At 40.1% G+C, this 20353-nt stretch overlaps 2 protein-coding genes across 4 annotated transcripts; both read left to right on the top strand.

The window, feature by feature from the left end:
- Positions 1 to 3659: 3659 nt before the first annotated feature.
- Positions 3660 to 6211, top strand: znf706 (zinc finger protein 706). Of its 2 annotated transcripts, none has more exons than XM_085148315.1 (3): positions 3660 to 3780; positions 5215 to 5350; positions 5467 to 6211. In XM_085148315.1, exons 2-3 carry the CDS (start codon positions 5216 to 5218, stop codon positions 5560 to 5562), a joined length of 231 nt encoding a protein of 76 aa, XP_085004441.1. In that variant the 5' UTR covers positions 3660 to 3780; position 5215; the 3' UTR covers positions 5563 to 6211. The 2 variants fall into 2 exon arrangements, with proteins under 2 accessions (XP_085004441.1, XP_085004442.1); XM_085148316.1 differs by lacking the exon at positions 3660 to 3780 and adding an exon at positions 3815 to 4050.
- A 4481-nt stretch (positions 6212 to 10692) lies between these two features.
- Positions 10693 to 19756, top strand: LOC146493215 (14-3-3 protein beta/alpha-A-like). 2 transcript variants are annotated; one of them, XM_085148312.1, is made up of 6 exons: positions 10693 to 10823; positions 12665 to 13014; positions 14605 to 14728; positions 15374 to 15537; positions 17981 to 18076; positions 18192 to 19756. In XM_085148312.1, exons 2-6 carry the CDS (start codon positions 12667 to 12669, stop codon positions 18267 to 18269), a joined length of 810 nt encoding a protein of 269 aa, XP_085004438.1. In that variant the 5' UTR covers positions 10693 to 10823; positions 12665 to 12666; the 3' UTR covers positions 18270 to 19756. The 2 variants fall into 2 exon arrangements, with proteins under 2 accessions (XP_085004438.1, XP_085004439.1); XM_085148313.1 differs by having other exon boundaries at positions 10770 to 10893.
- The last annotated feature ends 597 nt before the right edge of the window (positions 19757 to 20353 follow it).

The raw sequence follows: 20353 nt of genomic DNA, 5'->3' as shown, positions 1-20353 counted from the left end.
TGGATTTGTTGTGACTGTGTCACCGCTTGTGTACAGCCTGACTGGTCTGGCAACATTGTGGCATGTCACAGTGATGCGAGCCGTGGTGTGGACTGCGGCTAAACCTGTTGGTTCGGAAAAAAAAGGAAAGCGCCAAAGGGGGAGCAGGGAGAGGAAGTGGCTAATGGGGAAGATGAAATCCAACTTCCTCTACACTAAACAGCCTCCAGAGGAGAAAAGGAGGCCTTGTTCACCTCTGACAGGGGACGTTTCTCCCTCTGTGTGAGGTTTTGCTGCCAGCCTCTTTTATTTTTCTTCTTAATTCTGCTTAACCTCGTATAAAGTGTACAAACAACCAAAAAAAAGTAAACATTTGACAGCAACATAGCAAAAAAGTAATTTACAACATGATCTGAGTGTGAGGAAGGAAAGCCCTCATGGTGGGAGGAGAAGACCCAAATGGAGGAGAAAAAAAACACATCTCTTGCTGTCTGTGGCAAACCCTGCTTATTCATACTCACAATGGACAGCCAGATAATATTCTCCTCCACTGTTGAAGCTGACACCTGGAAGATTTGCTTTCACACAGCCCCTAAGGCTGGAGAACCCCACCCCAAACCTAAGCTAGCAAGTCCCTGCACAACATCCTCGAGGGTGGGGGAATCTGAGCAATGTGTGGCTTTTGTCAACCCCCCCTACACACGCTTTTCTTTCTTTTACTGTCTGCCCCCCTTCTCAAAGCATAATCACATCCTTCTCTCTTGAGAGATATTTCCCTCTTTTCACAAAAGACTGAAAAGATTATCCCTCTTTTCTTGGTATGGGGAGGTGGAGGGGGTGCGCAACAGGCCTGCTGGAGGCTTTTCTCACAATGATAATATTTCTCTCAAGAAATTCACAACACCTGTTGAGATGATCTCCGACAGGAATATGGACCATAGTGCCTGATAGTGGATAAAAATAGATCCTCCTCTCTCTCTCTCCTACCCAAACACAGTGGCTGGATTACTCTAATGTGATGAAATGAACAAAAACACACAAACAGCAAGTTTTTTCCTGTTTTCTTCACACTCTTTTTAATAATTTGGTGTTATCAAGACAGCTTGTCTGTGTATCCATCGTGTGATGACTGCAGCTGCAGAACATTTACATATTAGCTGAATTTAGTCAAATAACGAGTGGCGATGAACAGCTTCACTGTGACCAGTGCCAACGACAGAAGAGATAAACATCTAATGCAGCACAGTGAACCACATGATGGTGCGTACAGGCTGTGCTGCTGCAGTGTTTGCATAGCACTGCGTGGTTAAAATATGTATAATAAATGTAAAAGTGCAGCAAACCTTTGAGGTGAGATTGTTACGATGATACGTCAGGATGTTAAATTTTACTCCTGGTATCATGTGCGTTTCAGTGTTAGTGGACGCTGGTGGCACACTAACAAATTCCCCCACACATCATACCAGTGTTCACTGTGGAGCACGGCCGGTTCCTCCTCCAAAGAGGCCCCCTAGTGTTTTTCTGAGGGAGCTCATTTCTTTTACTGTGGAGATTTTTGGACTCTTTCTGTACCAACTGTTTGCTTGTGTAGCAAGCAAGCAAACATCCACCTGTAATCCCAGTGAAAGACACAGAGAAGAGACAACACCAGTGATGAAACACTTCATAATAATTACAGCAGAATGAAAATATCACAGCTTATCCCTTTATTCTAGTGTAAGTATTTGAGTTTTTGTTTTTTGAGTATTTAAGTATTTGTAGGTAAATATAATTACTTTTAGTTATTTCAAATAAAGTGCGTTGAAATTCCATTTAATTACATGTGAATTACACCCTTAGTAATGGACCTTATTATGAAGTGTTACCTGACCTGACATATATAAAATAGCACCATCAGCACCACCAGCTGAAAACCTGGCATATCTCTGCATGGTGTGGAGTGTGGCCTCAAAAAATTTGAGGAACCCAGATAAGTGGAGGACAAAGAAGAAGTGGCAGACCTAAAAAATCTACAGGAGATGAGCAGTATCTGAAAGTCGTGTTCTTAAGAAACAAGAAGAAAATCCAGCAAAGACCTGAAACAGGACCTGAGAGATAGATCTGGACCTTTAGTTGATCCATCTACTGTTTACTGAAGGCTCATCAGAAATGGTCTCAGGGGAAGGAAGTATGGCTGAAAATCAGTGGCAACAGAGTTACAGACTGCTGAACCCAAGTTTGAAATGTTTGATTGAAATCATTGTGATGGATGAGAGTCCTTCAAGAAGCTGGAGAACTATTCCTCAAGAAATTGCAAGAAATTTTGGCTAAGAGAGTTCAGGCAGTGTTGAAGGACAAAGATGTTCATACTTTGGTATGAACATCTTTGTCCGTCCATCTTTGTCCTTCTGCCTTTTATCTTGTATTTCCATATGTGTTTACAGATGTTTCAATAAATTGCTGCACCTGCTTCTCATTTTCATAACTCAAGATACAGAAATGAGGGGTGGCTCGAGACTTTACTGCGCACACAGCTTAAGGGAACACTTTACAGGGAAAACTTTTCAAGGTTGATGATTTAGAGTTGAAAGTGCAGAAGTTGATAATTATTCTTCATTTGCTCACAACAAATTAAATATTGTAAATAAAGATTTTCTATTTGAATATTTCATTCATCAAGATTTTATTCTTTTTGAGCAGTGTATACAATAGTAAGATTACCATGTGTCAGTACAGAGGAATAATGTCCAATTTTGACTAATATCCAATTTTAATTAATGGTAATAAAAGAAGTCCAATTATGTGAAATGATTACTTTTACATTTTCACAAAGTGAAATATCTTGTGATATTAGCTGATTTAAAAGAAGCAACACAACGCAATTGACATAATTGGTTAGGAAGTACGTTTTTCTGATAATAAGCATCTTTCTTTCTTTTTTCTTTTGTTAATTCTTGAGCACATTCCTTATTTCATTGGAGTTCTTCTGAAAAACTGGAAATAAATGTGGAAAAACCTCAAACATGGAGATTTACATATGATTAATAGATATAATAAATGAATGAAGATGAAAACCCAAGCATAATATTTGCACTCTCGTGCTCTAAAGAGCAGTATTAATGATACAAAACTGGGTACACAATGAATTTTAACTCAAGGCTCATCATATTATGTTTAAATCAAAAAACTTGACTTGATTTCTCAGTCAGTGTTGGTGTGGAATCCTGTACATGAAACTACAGTGACTGATCTAAACACTTGTACCTCTGTAATTCAGACACTAGGGGGCGACAGTGGCAACATTCTGTGTCTTCAGCACGTCGATTTGAACAACGGTGCATTCAGGGATCCCTTCTATATTTGTACATATCAGCCCACCTTTTACTTAGATTTGGTTAATCTCGTATGCTGTTCCTTTATTTTCTGCATCTCAGAAAAAGAATTTTGGCTGACCACGAAGAGGACTTTTATGGTATATTAAAAGTCCTCTTCGTTTGTTTATGATAGTTAATGAACAAACGAACACAGGTGCACTTCTGATATCTTTAATGACTGATTATTACCTTATCCTGTAATTCGCAATGCAGTTTTATATACGATGAGAAAATGTTTTATCTTGTATGTTGTTTTTATAATTTTTGTCCAAATACAATCTCTTAAGTAAACATTTTAGTCGCTAAAATCAGTGAAAGTATATAATTACCGACTCTCGTCATGGTCAATGAACGGAGCGTGACGTTCACCTGTCAGTGTGAACTGTGCAGCTGTCACATTTGAGTGTGCAGGCACCTAGCAAACGACACGTACTCCCATTTTTAAAAGGTAAGGGCTCTTATCTCTGTAAACATTTATTCGCTATAGTATAAGAGTATAAAGCTTGTCCGTAAGAATGCTACTCCCGGCGAGCAGTGAAATCTCCATATGGTTAAACCGGTGAAGCTAACACGAATAGCACGTACAGTGTAAACCTTACCAACTGTCGGCTAGCAGCTGATTAGTGAAGACAAAGTGGCGTTAACATGAGAGGACGTTTGCAAATTATGTTGTAAAACAGAGGAGAGCATCAGACAAACGACGAAACCTCAAAAAGCAGTAAGAGCTGAGTAAATATATCACCGACATTAGCCATTTTAATGACTAACTAACAGGAACCAATGGAGCTACTTAGTTTTTAAAGAGCAGCTTGTTTAAAAAAATGGCGTTAGCGTGGTTTAACAACACTTCACAACATTGCTGACCAACCGAGGGCTATTTATGGAAGCGTCTAGTGAGCAAGGCCGCATTACCAAGTCCCTGGACCCCCACAGTGCTGTCTGTCAGTCACAGTGGGGGGTTATTTGATTAACGTGCCCCCTAAAAGCAATCTAAATGATAAAATCTGTTGCTTTTTTGTGTTTGTCCTGTAGTTATGAGCCTCGACAGACATCTTGGTTACATAACCAAAAATTTACTGCTATCCACCCAAACTTTTATCAAGCAAGGCTCTCACTCACTGACAATATGATCTGCAGAGAACAGGCTAAACTAGTCAATTAAAGCTAAGATCAACATTTAAAAGCCTGTAAGAGCAGGAGAAAACTTGTTCCTTTGGTTGTAAAGCTTGTAAAAATGCCAAAATGCAATTACCTTGTAGCATAAAGCTGACAAACCTGGTTCTGGTCCCCCCAAAAGGGGGAAAGTTACTTTCTCTTTGAAATGAGAAAATCACAATGGTAAGTGTTTGTAATGTTTAGTGCACTAATACTGTCAAACTTATTTTACATTGTGGGCCACATAAAGCTCGTGTTGATCTTAAGTGGGCCGAAGCAGTGAAATCAGTGTTTCTGTCAGCATAAAGAAGTTTAACTACTTACTATCTATAGTAGACCGTAAAAAAAAAAAAAGTGTTGTTTTTTTTTTTTTGTCATGTGATTGTTTATCTATAAGTTAATTTGGTGTAATATGACCATTAGGGTGATGTTTATCAGTGAAGGTAATGCTGTAAAACTGAAACTTAAAATACACGTTTGAGTCTGTGCCAGGCCTCTTTTGACCCCCAGGCCTTATGTTTGACACTGCTGCATTAAACCCTAAACTGCATTTAAGGAAGTCCTTGCACTGTCCTTGATTGATCACTGTTTTCTCATTGTTTATGAGCAAACATGGTATTATTAAGCTGCTCCTTACACACAAAAATAACCGTAATTAGTTGTTTACTTACTGATTGCTCATGCATAAGTATTCTGTCCTTACATCTTGCTCTCTCTGCATTCCCAGCATGGCACGAGGGCATCAGAAGATTCAGTCCCAGCAGAAAAACGCCAAGAAGCAGGCAGAGATGAAGAAGGCCAAAGGTCACGATCAAAAGACGGCGGCCAAGGCAGCGCTTGTATTCACCTGCGCTGTGTGCAGAGTAAGTATGACCCCTCAGAACTCCCAAATGAGGGCGGGAGTCGTATTTGAAACCAAATGCAGTGCCTTTTCCTCCAAATCCTCCTTTCCTTTAACAACTGTCATCTCTTCTCACAGTCTCAGATGCCGGACCCCAAAACCTTCAAGCAGCACTTTGAGAGCAAACACCCAAAATCCCCTCTGCCCCCCGAGTTAGAGGGAGTGGAGGCGTAGGTGGTCGTCGACATGGATACTAAACTCTTCAACCCTGTGCCCGCTCTGCTCTCGTCTCAGTCTGACAGCAACAGATGATTTCACGTGACCAACATGAAGCAATTGTCTATTAATTCTTTAACAGGCCCGGTCGAGTCCGGTGTGCTCGTCTTCGAATACATGTCACAGCAGACCTGTACGACCTGTGAACGATGAAAAGTTGTAAAAGGAGATAGCTTCTTATTCAGCTTCCCTGAACAAACTGGCGTATCGGAGTATTTCTTGCTGCCCACTCTTGTCTCTTTACGCTTTAGCTTTGGTGGATTGATCGAACTTTTACGCGCTCGAGGTAAACGCACAGTGTTTGCTGAAGTTACAGCGGTGACAAAACTGACCTCATCTTCTTAATTAGTGCTTTGAGCGCTGAATGGAAACGGGGACTGTGAATCTTTATCCATAAGTGCTCAGAGCGTAAATCGTCCTCAGTCGTGTCTGCCTGGTTATTACTGCATTTTCTCATTTTAATTCATCGTAATTTCGTAATTGTTTCAGTAAGAAAAAGTGACATTTTGATAGCCATTTCCAAGCTGCTGGATGAATTGTAAACCAATGAATGTACGCTCCAATGATGAATTGTTAAGTCATTTTATTAAAGGTTCACTTTGTTGTAGCTCTCCTTTGTGTGATAATGTTTTCTGGCAAGGATGAATTTCACTGATACATTATATGTTTAAGCAGGTAATGTTATCACAAACAGTCCCTGTGTTCCTTCACTCTGCTTGTGTGTCGGTTGTTTAATTTTGTGCCGAGTAATTTATTGTCTTCCTTCCAAAGTGACAGCACTTCTCTGCTTCTCTTTTTTACTTTCTCCTGCCCTCTAAACCTGACTGTTTCTTTCCTTATTACTCAGCAAGGCTGCATGTGACAACCTGTTTGCCCTTCAGGATTAATGGTCTTTGACTCAGAATCTGGGCAGAACAAAGTCTGTGCGATGTCCGATTGTGAGACTAGCTTGGGCAATTACCGTGGATTCACAGCGAGCGAGTGGGTGTCTAGCTCCACTCTTTCCAGGCACCGCCTTTTCTTAAACCAAACTGAGTATTTCCAATAGTGTAATGGGATTATCTACTGTTTTGGGCTATAAGTGAGGAAAGGACAACCTTGAACAAGTCCAGGCGTGAGTCTATCAACAATGCCTCGATTCCATTCGTGAAAACGGCTTTAAAGTGGATCTCTGGAGATCATTTCCAGTGCCATGTTTTTATTTTTTGCACTCTGCTAGATTCAGTTCAAATTCTTTCTTATGCCTCTTATATTGAGCCTCTGTACAGCTCAGTGCATCCTGTGTAAAACAAGCTCTGTGAGCTCCTTCAACTTTAATCTGACTTTCTCTGCTTTGCTGCTTCTCATGTCTTAGTCATGTAGACATGGTTAAGATAACTTGCTGAAGTTCAAACTGAGCATCAGAATGGGGAAAAAATGTGATTTAACCGGTTTATGGTGATTGGTATTAGACGGGCTACTCTTGAGTATTTCAGAAACTGCTGATCTACTGGGATTTTCCCACATTTCCTGTTTTTGACAGATGGGTATGTCCAGTGAAAATTCTCTGTGTGAAATCAGCTTTTTGATGTCACAGTTCAGAGGAGAATGGCCAGACTGCTTCAAGCTAATAGGAAGGCAACAGCAACTCAAGTAACCATTTACTATAATAAAGATATGCAAAAGGGCATCTCTGAATGCAAACAGTGAGCATAAAAGCAGATGAGCTACAGCAGCAGAAGACCACACAGGGTGCTGCTCCTGTCAGGTAGGAATAGGAAACTGAGGCTACAATTCACACAAGCTCACCAAAACTGGAAGAAGACTGGGCAATCGTTCGGTCTCAAATTCTTTTGTGACATTAGGATGGTAGAATCAGAACTTGGTGTCAATAATGTGAAGGTATAGATCTATCATGCCTTGTATCAATAGTTCAGGCTGCACATGGTTTAAACCCCACAGCCTACCTGAGTATTATGGCTAACCATGGCCATCCCTTTATAACCAGTGTACCCATCTGATACATGATTATATCATATCACAAAGCTCAAATAATGTCAAACTTTTTTGTTGAACATCACAATAAGATCAGTGTACTCAAATGGCTTCCATAGTCACCAGATTTCAAACCAATAGAGCATCGTTGGGATGCTCTATTGACAAATCTGCAGTAACTGTGATGCTATCGTGTCAGCATTGACATTAATCTCTGAGGAATGTTTCCAGCACCTTTTTTAATTCTGTGATACCTCTTTAACCATTAGGTGTACCTAATAAAATAGCCAGTGAGTTTACAGTGATCACTGATCACGTCATTTTCTCTGTGCTGTTAGTTACATAGTAACTGTCGAGCAAAACGGATGAAAACAGGCTGGATAAATAAATACTGGTAGTTACACAGTTATTACATTTTTAGTCTTGTGACTGTAAGGCTGTCTTTTTTACTTCAGTTCATTGCATTACAGCATACAGTGTTTGGATAATGACCACTGGTTTTACACTCCCTTTTGTGAGGCAGTGTGGGACGCTTTGGGTGTGCTGCATAGGCTGAGTGAGTAATACCAGACACACCCCGGGAGTAGAAAAAAATGTGTGAAGCCTGAGTTTTTGGCTTACGGCTTACTCACATGTAGGCTGGCCCGGTTTATTATAAGCATCCACCACTTTAATAGTATTTACTGTGTGACAGAAAATGAGGAAAATCATAAAACTTTTATGTAAATAAATGTCATTCATGTGTCATCAGCTCTCACCCACCAAGAACTGAATGTATCTGGATACAGAGCTTTAACTGTAGGGATGGCAGGATGACTCACAGAGAGTAACTGGCAGCTGACATAAACATCATCCAAGGAGGTTCTGACATTTTTAACTGAATAAATTAATCTGCTCTCCCAGCTACACAGAGCTTTACTCACCGGTTTAAACACAAATATGTACAGGAAGTGACAGAATCGGTACCAAATGTCAAAAACAAGTTCAAATTGTGCATCTGTTACCTTGGATCAGCTGAAATGCTCAATGTGCAGCAGTTAACAATCAAAAACCTCTAAACCATTATGCAACTCGGTCTGCATAAAGAGGTCTTTAACATGTCCAGTAATGACAAACGCTTCACTTCAGCTGAAACACAATAACTGCAAGAATATAGTGTGTAAGCCAACCATGCAGACATGGCTACAACCACACCATTGCACTTCATGTGTGAAGTCACTCAAACCATAAAGACCACACCATCTGTCTTCTTTGTCATAATTAAATAATTTAGGGGGAAATGTGGCTTGACTTCCTTTAATTCTGACTACTCAGAAGTAACAAACACACAAACACACACCACGGTCAGTGACACGCTGCCTGTTGTTTTAGTTGTTTGAGCAGCTCGGCCAAATGACTCACAACCCACATTGTTCCCCAGCCTCCTCACACATAATCCACATCCTGCCTTCCCATCTGTAAACTTGTGAATCAAAAACACAACACATGTTCATTCATATAAACACATACACATATCTAAGATTTTTTTTTTCTACAGCCTGTCTTTGATCTCAACATGCAAGAGTCACAGGAAAAGAAATGAGAGCACTCGTACAAACTCGTTACAACTTAATTAGGTTAAGAATTTCCCTGTGGCTATAGATCATCTATTTTCAGCTCTCATCGCACTAGTGAGAAAGAAACACTGAAGCACCAGCTCAACTCCAGTGTCTGGGCATCATGGCACCTGCTGTGTTGTTTCTGTGTTTCTGTGGAACAATATTTTGGAGAGCACCGCTTTCATTTAGATTATGTGTGGTGTAATAATAGCTAGTGATCAACATGTCCAGCAGCAGGTTGGGAATATTTATTTGTATTTGTCAAACACTGCTTATCTACCTTACTCTAGTTCTGCTTGGTCACTGATTAGCACACCTCCAATTCTAAAACTTCTGTGCATGATTTATGTCTCTAAGAAAGTACTGCAGGGTCTGATTGGTGTCTTCGTCCATCCTCAACCCTGATAACAGACTTGCTCGGATCGCTGCTACTTTCAACCAGTTTTACAAGGTCAGGGGAAGTGATCCACCACAATAGACCTAAATCTGAAATTTGTAAAACTAGAATATCTAGAAAAACATGACTGATGTCTGGACTACTGAATGGGTCAAGGCATTTGAATGAAGAAGCCTTTCTACTGAGAAGAGCCACAGTACCTCAGTATTTATATAGACATTAGATAAAACAGTTCCAGTATACATAATATTAGCCTGACACCAACATTATTTTGCATAATTTCCTCATTTTATCAGTTCCTCTCTATACATGTTAGACCACTCCTTGTAGAAAGCTCTGATGGGTATAGTTTTACATGATAAAGGTGTACAAAGACACCACTATTTGCAGCTTTTTTTGGATTAAAAAGAATTAAATTCCATTTTGCGATTTTAGTGTTTTTTCTAAAAGTAATGCCATATAATGAGAGCACACGTTATCATTATCGTTTTTTATCACGTTTTCAGTCTCAGTAAAAATGCATATTCTTTGTGGGCAGGTGTGCGCAGCTAACACAAACGGCCGTAAAGGCAGATTAAACGGCAAATTATGAGAGTGAAACTGAAATTACATTAATATCTAAGCCACTGGCCAATAATATGCTCGTTTGAAAATATAATAAGGTAGACAAAACCACTTTATGTCAATCCTTCCCCACTTCCGGGTTCCTCCTCCTGGCTTCTATCTTCTTGCATAATGACCTTTCACACACACAAACACACACACACTCACAAAGGATTTATTTTTTTTAAAACACAAGCGTTTTTCCTTCCAGTGTCTTAATAGATATAAGTATGGTAGATATAAGTATAAATTCTCCTGAAATGTTTCATTTGATTTATAATAACTATAAACTACATCTCCCAAGCATCCTTGCGGGCGTACCGGACATGCCGTTTGTACGTAAATATAAAAAAAATCAAATCTATATTTAGAAGATTTTTTACATAGTGTTTTACATTATCATAATCATATTTTTTTTAATTAATTTTCTGTGAAATTCGTTTGTTTGTTTTTTGCTCATTCGGCGCAGTCTTAAAAAAATTTGCCCTTAGATTTGGCTACCATAGCAACTCCCTTCTTACGTCATCCATCCGGGCTCGACCCTGCTGCCGTGTCTTTGATTGGAGGGAAACCCCGTGGATGAGCGGGAGAGATCATCAGCTGTGCGGCCGGGAATCAGGAACAACACCGTCTAACGACACTCACAGGTTAGTTACATCTATTTACTGCTGTTGCTCGGTGGTGTTTTTATCCAAAGAGTCCCTGCTTGTGCTTCTGGTAAGGTATCTTTTTAAACCCTGCATTAATCGCCGCATCTAGCGGCTGTAAGTGGAAATCGTTGATGCTCCGCGCTGCTCAGTCATTGTTCGGCGCTCGCCTGACAGGGAAGCGTTACTTACGGCAACGTTAACCCATCTATTTTTGTTCACTCGCTGTTTTTAGAGGACGCCTCTCGGTCCTGCTAAGCGGCCTTTTTTTTGTGAATGAAACAGTCTAAAATATGAGAATAACTGTGGCTAGAAGAAGCGGTCTGGTTTGCTTTCCGGGAAGCGAAAAAGGGCGTTCACTGAGGACTGAACGAAGCGAGGCTCCTTTCATTCCTCTAACCGACTCAGTGACACACTTATTATCCTATAGCCGCCTGCAGCCTTAGGAAGCTTTCCCCAAATTAAACGCAGAGACTGTGTAATCCATATCGTTTATTAAGCTCTTGAAAAGAATTTTTTTGTTCGGTCTGCATTCTTGCCTTACATGGTACGCGCTGGGTGGGCAGGTGTGTGAATGAGTGTGACGTGAAACTGGGTGGCCGACATTCCTCTAAGGGGTGCAGGTGGCAGCGTGCAGGGAAAAATTTCTCACCCATTTTGTGGCTTTTGAAATGATGAATTCATAGGTTTGGGATTTTTTTTTTCTTTTATATATTTTTTAATTCAAGGCAGCTTTGTAAACAGGCTGCACATCTATTCGCACACGTAGTCCTTTTATACTGCAGCATCTTTTACCTGAAGGGGTCTACATTTTTTTTTTTTTTTTTGAAAAGGAAGCGAGTTCCTCAGCATAGGTTACTGTCTGCATTCTACTACAGTAAATTAGACTTCCTGTCCTGTGCTATGAGCCGATTTACAATCATCTAAGTTAAAACTAAAACAGATCGTTGCCTGACAGAAGTTAATATGCAACTAGTCTGAGATCAGCACTGTGGCATGCGTGTTAACTGGCTGTAGAGGAAAACGGACAATGTTGTCAACTTATGCTGTGGGACATTTTGATGAAAGGACTAAATGATATAAAATAGTCTGTAGACTGATTTCTGGGGAAATGTCCACTATCTAATGTAAATTTTCTGGAATTTCATAACCACTTATATATATATATTTTTTTACATGCCGGCTACACTTTTCCTGCCATCTATTATGACATTTTGCCTATTCTTGTCTTCAGGATAGTGAGTCAGAAGAAGCCTAAAACTTTGTCTGCTGTACAAGTCGTGATTATAGGCACTTTCCCCCTTTGTATTTCTAAAGACTTAGAGTCCAAATGATTTAGTCACCACTCTATATCAAGTCTGTGCCCGATCGAGTGCAGACGAGACAAGCAGATTGATTTGTATTTAAGAAAGAAAAAGGTGCTTTGCTGGTGTGGACACACCCAGTGTTCCCATGAATTCTTAACAGCCGACACACTGTTGTTTTAGCTACAGTCCTGTCAGAGTTTTTGATTATGTAATATGCTTCAAGGTTATAACTGTTCTATTTTCTCACAGTTAACTAACTGTAATATATACATATATTTTTTTTGTTAAAATGGGGATGTTTTCACAGTCAAAATGTTTAACACATACCTGAGAAATGAGGTTATGCTGGAATAACAGCACATTTTCTTGCACAGTAGTCCTCCATTATTCACATTTAGTAATGAAATCTATTTTTTCTCTCTCTACAATTTCTTTGCTTGGCCTCCCTTAACACACCGTCCTTAACTCCTGTCCTGTTTGTTTTGTCCTTCCTGACTCCCTTTCCTCTCTCCTTCCTCCACCCCCACATGACAGTCATGGCAGACAGAGAGGAGCTGGTACAGAAGGCCAAACTGGCCGAGCAGGCTGAGCGCTACGAGGACATGGCTGCAGCCATGAAGGCTGTCACAGAGCTGGACCAGGAGCTCAACAACGAGGAGCGCAATCTGCTCTCTGTTGCCTACAAGAATGTGGTCGGAGCTCGAAGGTCCTCCTGGAGGGTGATCTCCAGCATCGAGCAGAAGGCTGAAGCGGAAAAGAAGGCTGAAGCGGAAAAGAAGGCTGAAGCCGAAAAGACGCCTGAAAGCGAAAAGAAGGCCGCGCTGGTCAAGGAGTACAGAGAGAAGATCGAGGCGGAGCTCAAACAGATCTGCCAGGAAGTTCGGGTAAGGAGCAGAGGTGTTGAAGCTAAATGCTTGTTGCAAGAAAATATAATGCACAGCAGCTGCTCCTCTTTGTATTAGTCCAACCTGTATTCAGATAGTGGCCGGTCTTGGTCACCTCTGTCTAGTGTGTGTGTGTGTGTGTGTGTGTGTGTGTGTGTATATGTATGTATATATATATATATATATATATATATATATATATATATATATATATATTTTAATAATCATAATCAAGCTGCAAAAGCCAACATCAACAGCAGTTTAAAAAGAAAAAGAACAGCTTCCTTATGAATGGAAGCAAACACACATCCCTTACAAAAAGTAGTAGTAGAACCATGCTTTTTACACATTAGTGACACCTACAGGTATGTTGTGGTGCTTGTGTTTATGTGGTAGGGATCTAAAGAGGGACAATATAAACCTGCAGCTAACAGGATTTAAATATTAGTCATAGTTCTCAGCATACAAGCACTTGTCTAGGTTAATATGGCTTTACTTACGTTGCTGTTCACCTCTGAATATCTTAGCTGTAGTATTTAGGCCCATCTTACACAGTTGGAACTATGAACACCAAGCACCAAGTAGGCAAATGAAGGCTCTCTTCCTAGCAGTTGTTTGAATATCACACAGATAAACTTCAGTATTTGGGTAGTTTGGATACATCGTATATTTGCGGATTCACAGCCCTGTGACCTTGTGACCTTTAAAAGGAAACTTAAACATATAGGCCAACTACACTGATTCAACTCCATAGACGAAAGTTTGCATGTTGTAAAGCATATCTAGCTCTACTATAAGGTAAGGTGACTTTTTACTCAAATGAAACTGTCTTTGATGTTTTATATTAACTTATACACAGGAAGCGTCCAGTACGCATTAAAATTGCAGCGCATAAAATAGGACTAAAAAGTTCAGCCCTTCCTGCCAAAATCCACATGATGCATCAGATGGGTGTAGCCTAGAATTTTAAGGCCTAGAATATGATCGGCAGCTACGTTAAAGGAAGAGGAATGTTCCCTGCTCATAGTTTCACTGGACAGGTGTGTATTCTTAAAATATGTAGGAAACACCTGTCCAGTGTTTCCTACATATTTGGATGTTAATTGTGGTGGAAATGGGGAAATGCACATATAAAGGGGGACACATTCACTCTTAAATATCTTTTTATAAGTTTGTAAATTATTTACCAAGTATACTTTGTAAAGAAAAAATAGCAAAGCTCTGTTGGACTGCAGCAAACAGTAGTTCTTGTTCTGCAGTGCAGCCTGGGTGAGCTCTACATAGCAGCATGTGGAGCACTTCTCCACCTGCTGCAGATACGTGATCGCTGTTGATCTCAAAAGCATGAGAACTGCTGTTGCGACTTCCAGTGTATGGTGGTGGATTTGGAATACATTCAACCATGTGAGGAAATCCCCTCTGGATGAAGTAACTGAATGATACTGAGCACCTCCATAACAGCACCCTGGCCCAGTGAGGCAGCCATTAGGGAAAAGGAGTTAAAAATGTCACTGGCTCACTTATAACTGCTGGGGTTTGTGTGTGTTGCACGTGTTCTTTAGAGTTAAACTTCCACATTTCTTTTCGCAGGACCTGCTCGACAAATATCTGATCCCCAAAGCATCAGGCGCAGAGGGCAAAGTCTTCTACCTGAAGATGAAGGGAGATTACTTCCGCTACCTGGCTGAGGTGGCTACCGGAGCCGAGAGGAACGGTAAATAAAACAGACGTCATACATCGCCCCTTCTTCTTATCCTGTCATGCAGTCACTCAAGGTAGTGATAGTGAGTGCTTATGCTCAGGGTTTATGAAAACCATGCGGTGGTGTGTCACACAGCTGCCGGTCGGTGGGGCTGACTGGGCGTCCTGAAAATCCTTTTTAGGGTAGGAGACCCCAGGACTGGTTCAGGTGTTGTTTTTAGCCAGAATGCTAACGCGCTTCTCGTCCTTGACCTACAACTGTCCGCCAAAATGCTGGCAAGTGCTGCTGCGAGGTTGTCATGGCAACTGCAGCAGCAGCAGGGTGTTGGCTGCTGCTAGTTGCCAGAAGGCATTTTAGATTAATTTTCTTTTGTTAATTTTGGGTGGTTTTGTAAAAGATTGTGTTCTTTTGTTACATATTCCATAAAATATCCATCAAATCCACTTTCAAATGATTGGATACTTCATCTTTTTGGTTCTGAAGACCTGTACTTGACAGTAGAGCTGAATAGAAATATTAATCAGATGATTTTACTACTTTTTTTTTTTTTTTGTTTAATGTATTTTTGTTGTTGTCTAACTTCTAAAAATTCAGTGTGTGGTTTCCAAGAAAAAAATTTTCTCATTTGAAACCATATCTGCTTTTTTGCTTGTGCAGAGATTGTTAAGAACTCACAAGGTGGCTACCAGGATGCCTATGACATCAGCCTAAAGGAAATGGAGGCTACACATCCCATCCGCCTGGGCCTTGCGCTGAACTTCTCCGTCTTCTACTACGAGATTGCAAACCTGCCTGAGGAGGCTTGCAAACTGGCCAAGACGGTAAGAAGGGTCCTCTGTTTGTTGTCCCTCTCTTTAAGAAGCACTGAAGCATCATGAAAATGATGTTAGTACCACTTTTCCACCAGAGGTGTACAGGTACTAATTTTGAGGCCATTATTAATGTCATGCATATCACCTTATAGATACATAAAAATAATAAATACGCTTAGTAGCACGCGTGCACTCTCTCGTAGCTGAGTGTCACTCAGTGGTTTCTTTGCCTATCATTGCCATGAGTCTGAAGATTAAATTGATATTCTGCTATCTCCGGTCCTCACACTGCTGCTAATCTCCATGTCTCTGACTTGACTCTGATTGGTATGACCCTAACCCTTTGGTGGAAATAAGGTTATGCTTGAAACTACACTGTTAGTTTGTCAGCGGAAAGGATGATGACTCTTTAAAATTATACTGCTTGCAGTACAATTTATACTTTAGGATTTTGTTAAAGGAGACCTTGAAAAATGGGGGAATAAAGGCAGTGTTTCTTTTTCACAGCATTCTGAGGAATTGCTGATAAAAGTACAGACCCTTGATTAATGTACTTGATACCAAAGACAACATTAAGCCTTTCCACTTCCATGACTCTGTTAGGGTCCACTTGTGTCCAAATGATCGGACAGTAAGTGATCGAATGGGTGTCTTTGTGCCTGGCTGTATTCTTTTGTTTTTTTGTGACCATGCTTAGTTAGTGCACTGTAATGCACAAACTATGAATGTGTTACAGCCAGCACACTTCAGAGAAGTAAAACAGGTATAACAGGAGTGACTCCTCGGCCGTTGGGTCTTCTGTTGTCCGTGTCACTCAAAGACTAAAGATAGGGGTAACAGTGTAACTGTCGGGTGTGGGATAAAGCTTTAAATTTTTTAAAATGGTGATATAATTCATTCAGACTTTTATTTCACGGTGACCAATGAAATCAAAATAAAGTTTGCCGAAGTGAGATTTAAGTTTAGATGGAATCTGTTAGTATCGCCACACACTATTAAACCAAAGTCACTGCTATAAAGTAAAATAAAGCTGCTAATGATTATCATTTAGAAATTTCTTGTAATTTCCATGTTAACCTATGGCAACCACATGTCAGGATCCCACAAATTTACTGTGCCCAGGCAAGAAGACTAAAACCCTCCAATAAAGCAACGGACTCTTATTTTGAATTCAATTTCAGCTCAGTTCAGATTTATTTATAAATACACCAAATTCACAACAAAGGTCGCTTCAAGGAAAAAAACTAATTCAAGAGGAAGATAATTCTGGCAGCGGGAGTACCCGGGGAGAAACCACGCGAATATAGTCCAAAGACATGCAGTTAGTGGGGACAGGTTAATTGGAAACACTAAATTGCCCATAGGTGTGAATGGGGGAGTGAATGTGAATGCGACTGCTTGTCTCCAGTCTATGTGTTAGCCCTGCGACAGACTGGCGACCTGTCCAGGGAGTACCCTTCCTCTCGCCCTAAGACAGCTGGGATAGGTTCCAGCTCCCCCCGCGACCCTGAAAATGATAAGCGGAAGCGAACAACCAACACTGGAATTCCCCAGCAGCATAACCATGGAAGAGTTTGTGACCACCTGATCCAGCCCTAACTATAAGCTTTATCAAAAAGGGAAGTTTTAAGCCTAATTATAAAAGTAAAGAGGGTGTTTATCTCCCGAATCCAAACTGGGAGCTGGTTCCACAGAAGAGGAGCCTGAAAGCTTAAGGTTCTGCCTTCTGTTCTACTTTTAAATATCCTAGCAACCACAGGTAAAGCTGCACCTCGCTGCAATACCTTTCATGACACTATGAGAGAACATACTATTGAAAGAAAAAATAGTAGTAGTAGTAGTCTGGACATAGTAGTCACATAACAACAGCTCGCCGCTAGATTTTTATATAACTTCTTGTGTTGACGTCTTTAGGAGACTTTTTTTTTTGTCATTCGATACAGTAGGTGATCCATGCTGTGCTTATCATTTAGTTTGTTTGAACAGTGAACACACTATTCACCTGCCTAGGTCACAGGAAACGCATGCGAGGTACACACCTGGTGTGATCATTTACCAGATATGACAAGGGACGCTCACATCACCTGCCTGTATGCAGCATGGATGGAATTGTCTGCATTAAATAATTAGTAATTTATTAAGTTAGGAAAAGGCTAAAATAATTCTGGAAGTTTATAGATTTGTGAATAAATGGTCTGTCGGAGCAGTTTTGTGCAAACACTTGTACTTGTTTCTAAAAGACCACCCCATATAATCACTGTGAAAGTAGTTTACAGTATCAGGCACAACACAGATGTACCCTTTTATCCTAGAGATCTATAAATGGCTGCTTGTTGTTGCTTTCTGTTTAGCTTATTGTTTTTGGCCCTGCCAATGCAAGCTCACTGTAGGCACTTTTAAGACTGTACTCTGGGTTTTGGAAGTCCTGATTGTTTCACTGTGTGTCTTCCAGGCCTTTGATGATGCCATCGCCAAGCTGGACTCACTCAACACTGAATCTTACAAAGACAGCACCTTGATCATGCAGCTGCTCCGTGACAACCTGACTGTGAGTGTCTCCTCTCGATGAAACTATTAAAATTTGGCTTTAGGCCTGAAAGTTTTCCCTTATGCTTATACATGAGCGCTAAATTTATTATCTTGCACTTTTTTTTAAAATGCAGCTGTGGATGTCGGACGCAGGCGGTGAGGGCGGGATTGAGGTAGAAGAGGGGGAGCAACCAGCTGAAGACAAGAACTGAACTTCAGAGGAGAAAAGAAACCCCACAGTTTTCTTTCCTTTTTCTTTTTTTCTTTTTTTTTTTTTTACCTCTCACCAGCCTAAGTTATGTGTGTGGTTGTGTGTCCACATACATGCACAAATATGTATGTTTACACTCCACTCTGTGTGTAAAGTACAGTATGTGTGTGCAGATACATTGAAGCATTGAAGTGTATGTGTTAAGTGTATCAACACCTCCACAGGGAAAAGAATGGAATAGATTGGTTGTTTTTATTTTTTTTTTAAACATAACTCATTGTGTGACCCAGTGGATGTTCATTTCCTTTAGAATTCTTTTCTTTTAAATAATTTTGTCTCTTTTAGTCCAAATGAAATCCCTCCTTTAGATCCAAATCTGCCCCATTCTCTCGAACCTTATTCACTGTAGCAAACCGCTGCTGTTGCAGGAAAGCAAACCAACCAACCTCGAAGTGTAACTTTGATAATAATTTGTATGTTTTTACTTGAACTGAACATTTACAACCTTTGTGACACTTTGGTCCACAAAACTCCTTTGAGGCACGTGTTAAAAAGGAAAAAAATGGTCACAGTAGTCTGAATTCATTACTCTTTTTTTTTTCTTCATCTGACAATAGAAGTACACACATACTGTTGGCAGGTTTCACCTATTATGGTATTGCTTGTATCCATACGGCCCTGTCAGTGTCCAGTGTAGCAGGTAGAGATTTTTTTTTTTTTTTTTTTTAAATGGATGGTACATGTGTCATGGCTCAATGGGTTTTTACAGTGCTTTCAGGCATAGGAAAGGTTTTCTATATGAATGACCACTTACAAAAGCTGTAATTTACTTTTGGTTTGTTGAGAGGGTTACATTCCATTTTACTGACATCTTTTCACTCATCAGTGAAACGAGTAGACTGTAATGTCCTGCAGTTTTGCATACCACGTGACAAGCTATATAGACAGCCTAAGATAAAGTTAACAACTTGATAAAATGGCTCGATACTGTAACTTTGATATTTATCTCTTCAGCAGTGCAGAGGATACTTTTTGCCATGTGCTTTTATGTGGCTTTCTACTCTTTTTCTATTCAGGTGTTTTTTGTATTTTATTTTGTTTTATTTTATTTCCCTTATTGAGTATTGATTTGACTCCTGGAATGTATGTGGTTCTCAGTAGTCTGGTTGTGAGGGTTAGGCATCGCTTTTAAAAACTGGCAATCTCTGTTTAGGATTAGGTGGAATACAGTTACATTTATCTTCCTTGAAAGTACATTTTGAAAAGGCAAAATTTCAAACCATGGCAAATATAAAAATGAAAATTTAGGTAAGTTGATAGGAAATTGCATTAAGGTCATTTAGTGATCACAAAGTAGTGCCAGTTTCTTCTAAGTACAGTATCTTGGTTTTAAAAAAAGTTGGGATGCAGGATTCGGCGAGTAACGCTCTTGGGTATGTTATTTGGTTATGTGCTTTCATGTAAGTGGAATTAAAACATTCAAATTAAGATTGTGTGCTCGGTTTCTCTGTTTTTTACATGTGTGATGTGAATTGTTGGTTCACAGATTGCACTGAGACAAACCCACAAATGGCCCGAGCATGAAATAATGTTTAAAGCAAAGAAATGAGGGCTTTTCCATACAGTCATGTGGAAAAGGTCAAGCACATCCTATGACTCAATAGCTTGTAGAACAGACCTCGGCTATGTTAATCTGAACTTTATCACTCTCACATTGTTATGGAGGAATTTTGGCCCACTTTTATTTACAATGTTAGGGTGTTGCTTCAGTTCATGGAGATTTGCAGGCATTCACACCTCTGTAGAAAGTCCCACCACAGCATTTGAATGAGGTTGAGGTGTGGACTTTGACTGAGCCATTGTAACACCTTGATTCCTTTGTTTTTCAACCCTTCTATTGTAGATTTCCTGCTTTGCTTGCGTCTGCAGCAAGACAATGACTGCAGTTTTGGTCAAGCTTTAGTTATCAGACAAATCATTTTGGTATATAGAGGAGTTCATAGTTGGATGAGTGAGTGCAATGTGCCCATTTTATGACCCCTCCACTGCCATGCTTAATCTTAATCATCTGTCCAAAGAACATTG

This window comes from Neolamprologus multifasciatus, chromosome 22 (assembly GCF_963576455.1).
Source record: "Neolamprologus multifasciatus chromosome 22, fNeoMul1.2, whole genome shotgun sequence".
Taxonomy (NCBI): Eukaryota; Metazoa; Chordata; class Actinopteri; order Cichliformes; family Cichlidae; genus Neolamprologus; species Neolamprologus multifasciatus.
Note: the sequence above shows the minus strand (reverse complement) of the source record. Positions and strands in the feature narration are given on the sequence as shown.

Excerpts from the sequence above, each read along its gene's own strand:
- znf706 (XM_085148315.1), top strand. The coding sequence starts at position 5,216 with ATGGCACGAGGGCATCAGAAGATTCAGTCCCAGCAGAAAAACGCCAAG. Across the intron at positions 5,351-5,466 it reads TCACCTGCGCTGTGTGCAGA|TCTCAGATGCCGGACCCCAA; the intron begins GTAAGTATGACC and ends CTCTTCTCACAG.
- LOC146493215 (XM_085148312.1), top strand. The coding sequence starts at position 12,667 with ATGGCAGACAGAGAGGAGCTGGTACAGAAGGCCAAACTGGCCGAGCAG. Across the intron at positions 13,015-14,604 it reads AGATCTGCCAGGAAGTTCGG|GACCTGCTCGACAAATATCT; the intron begins GTAAGGAGCAGA and ends TTCTTTTCGCAG. Across the intron at positions 14,729-15,373 it reads TACCGGAGCCGAGAGGAACG|AGATTGTTAAGAACTCACAA; the intron begins GTAAATAAAACA and ends TTGCTTGTGCAG.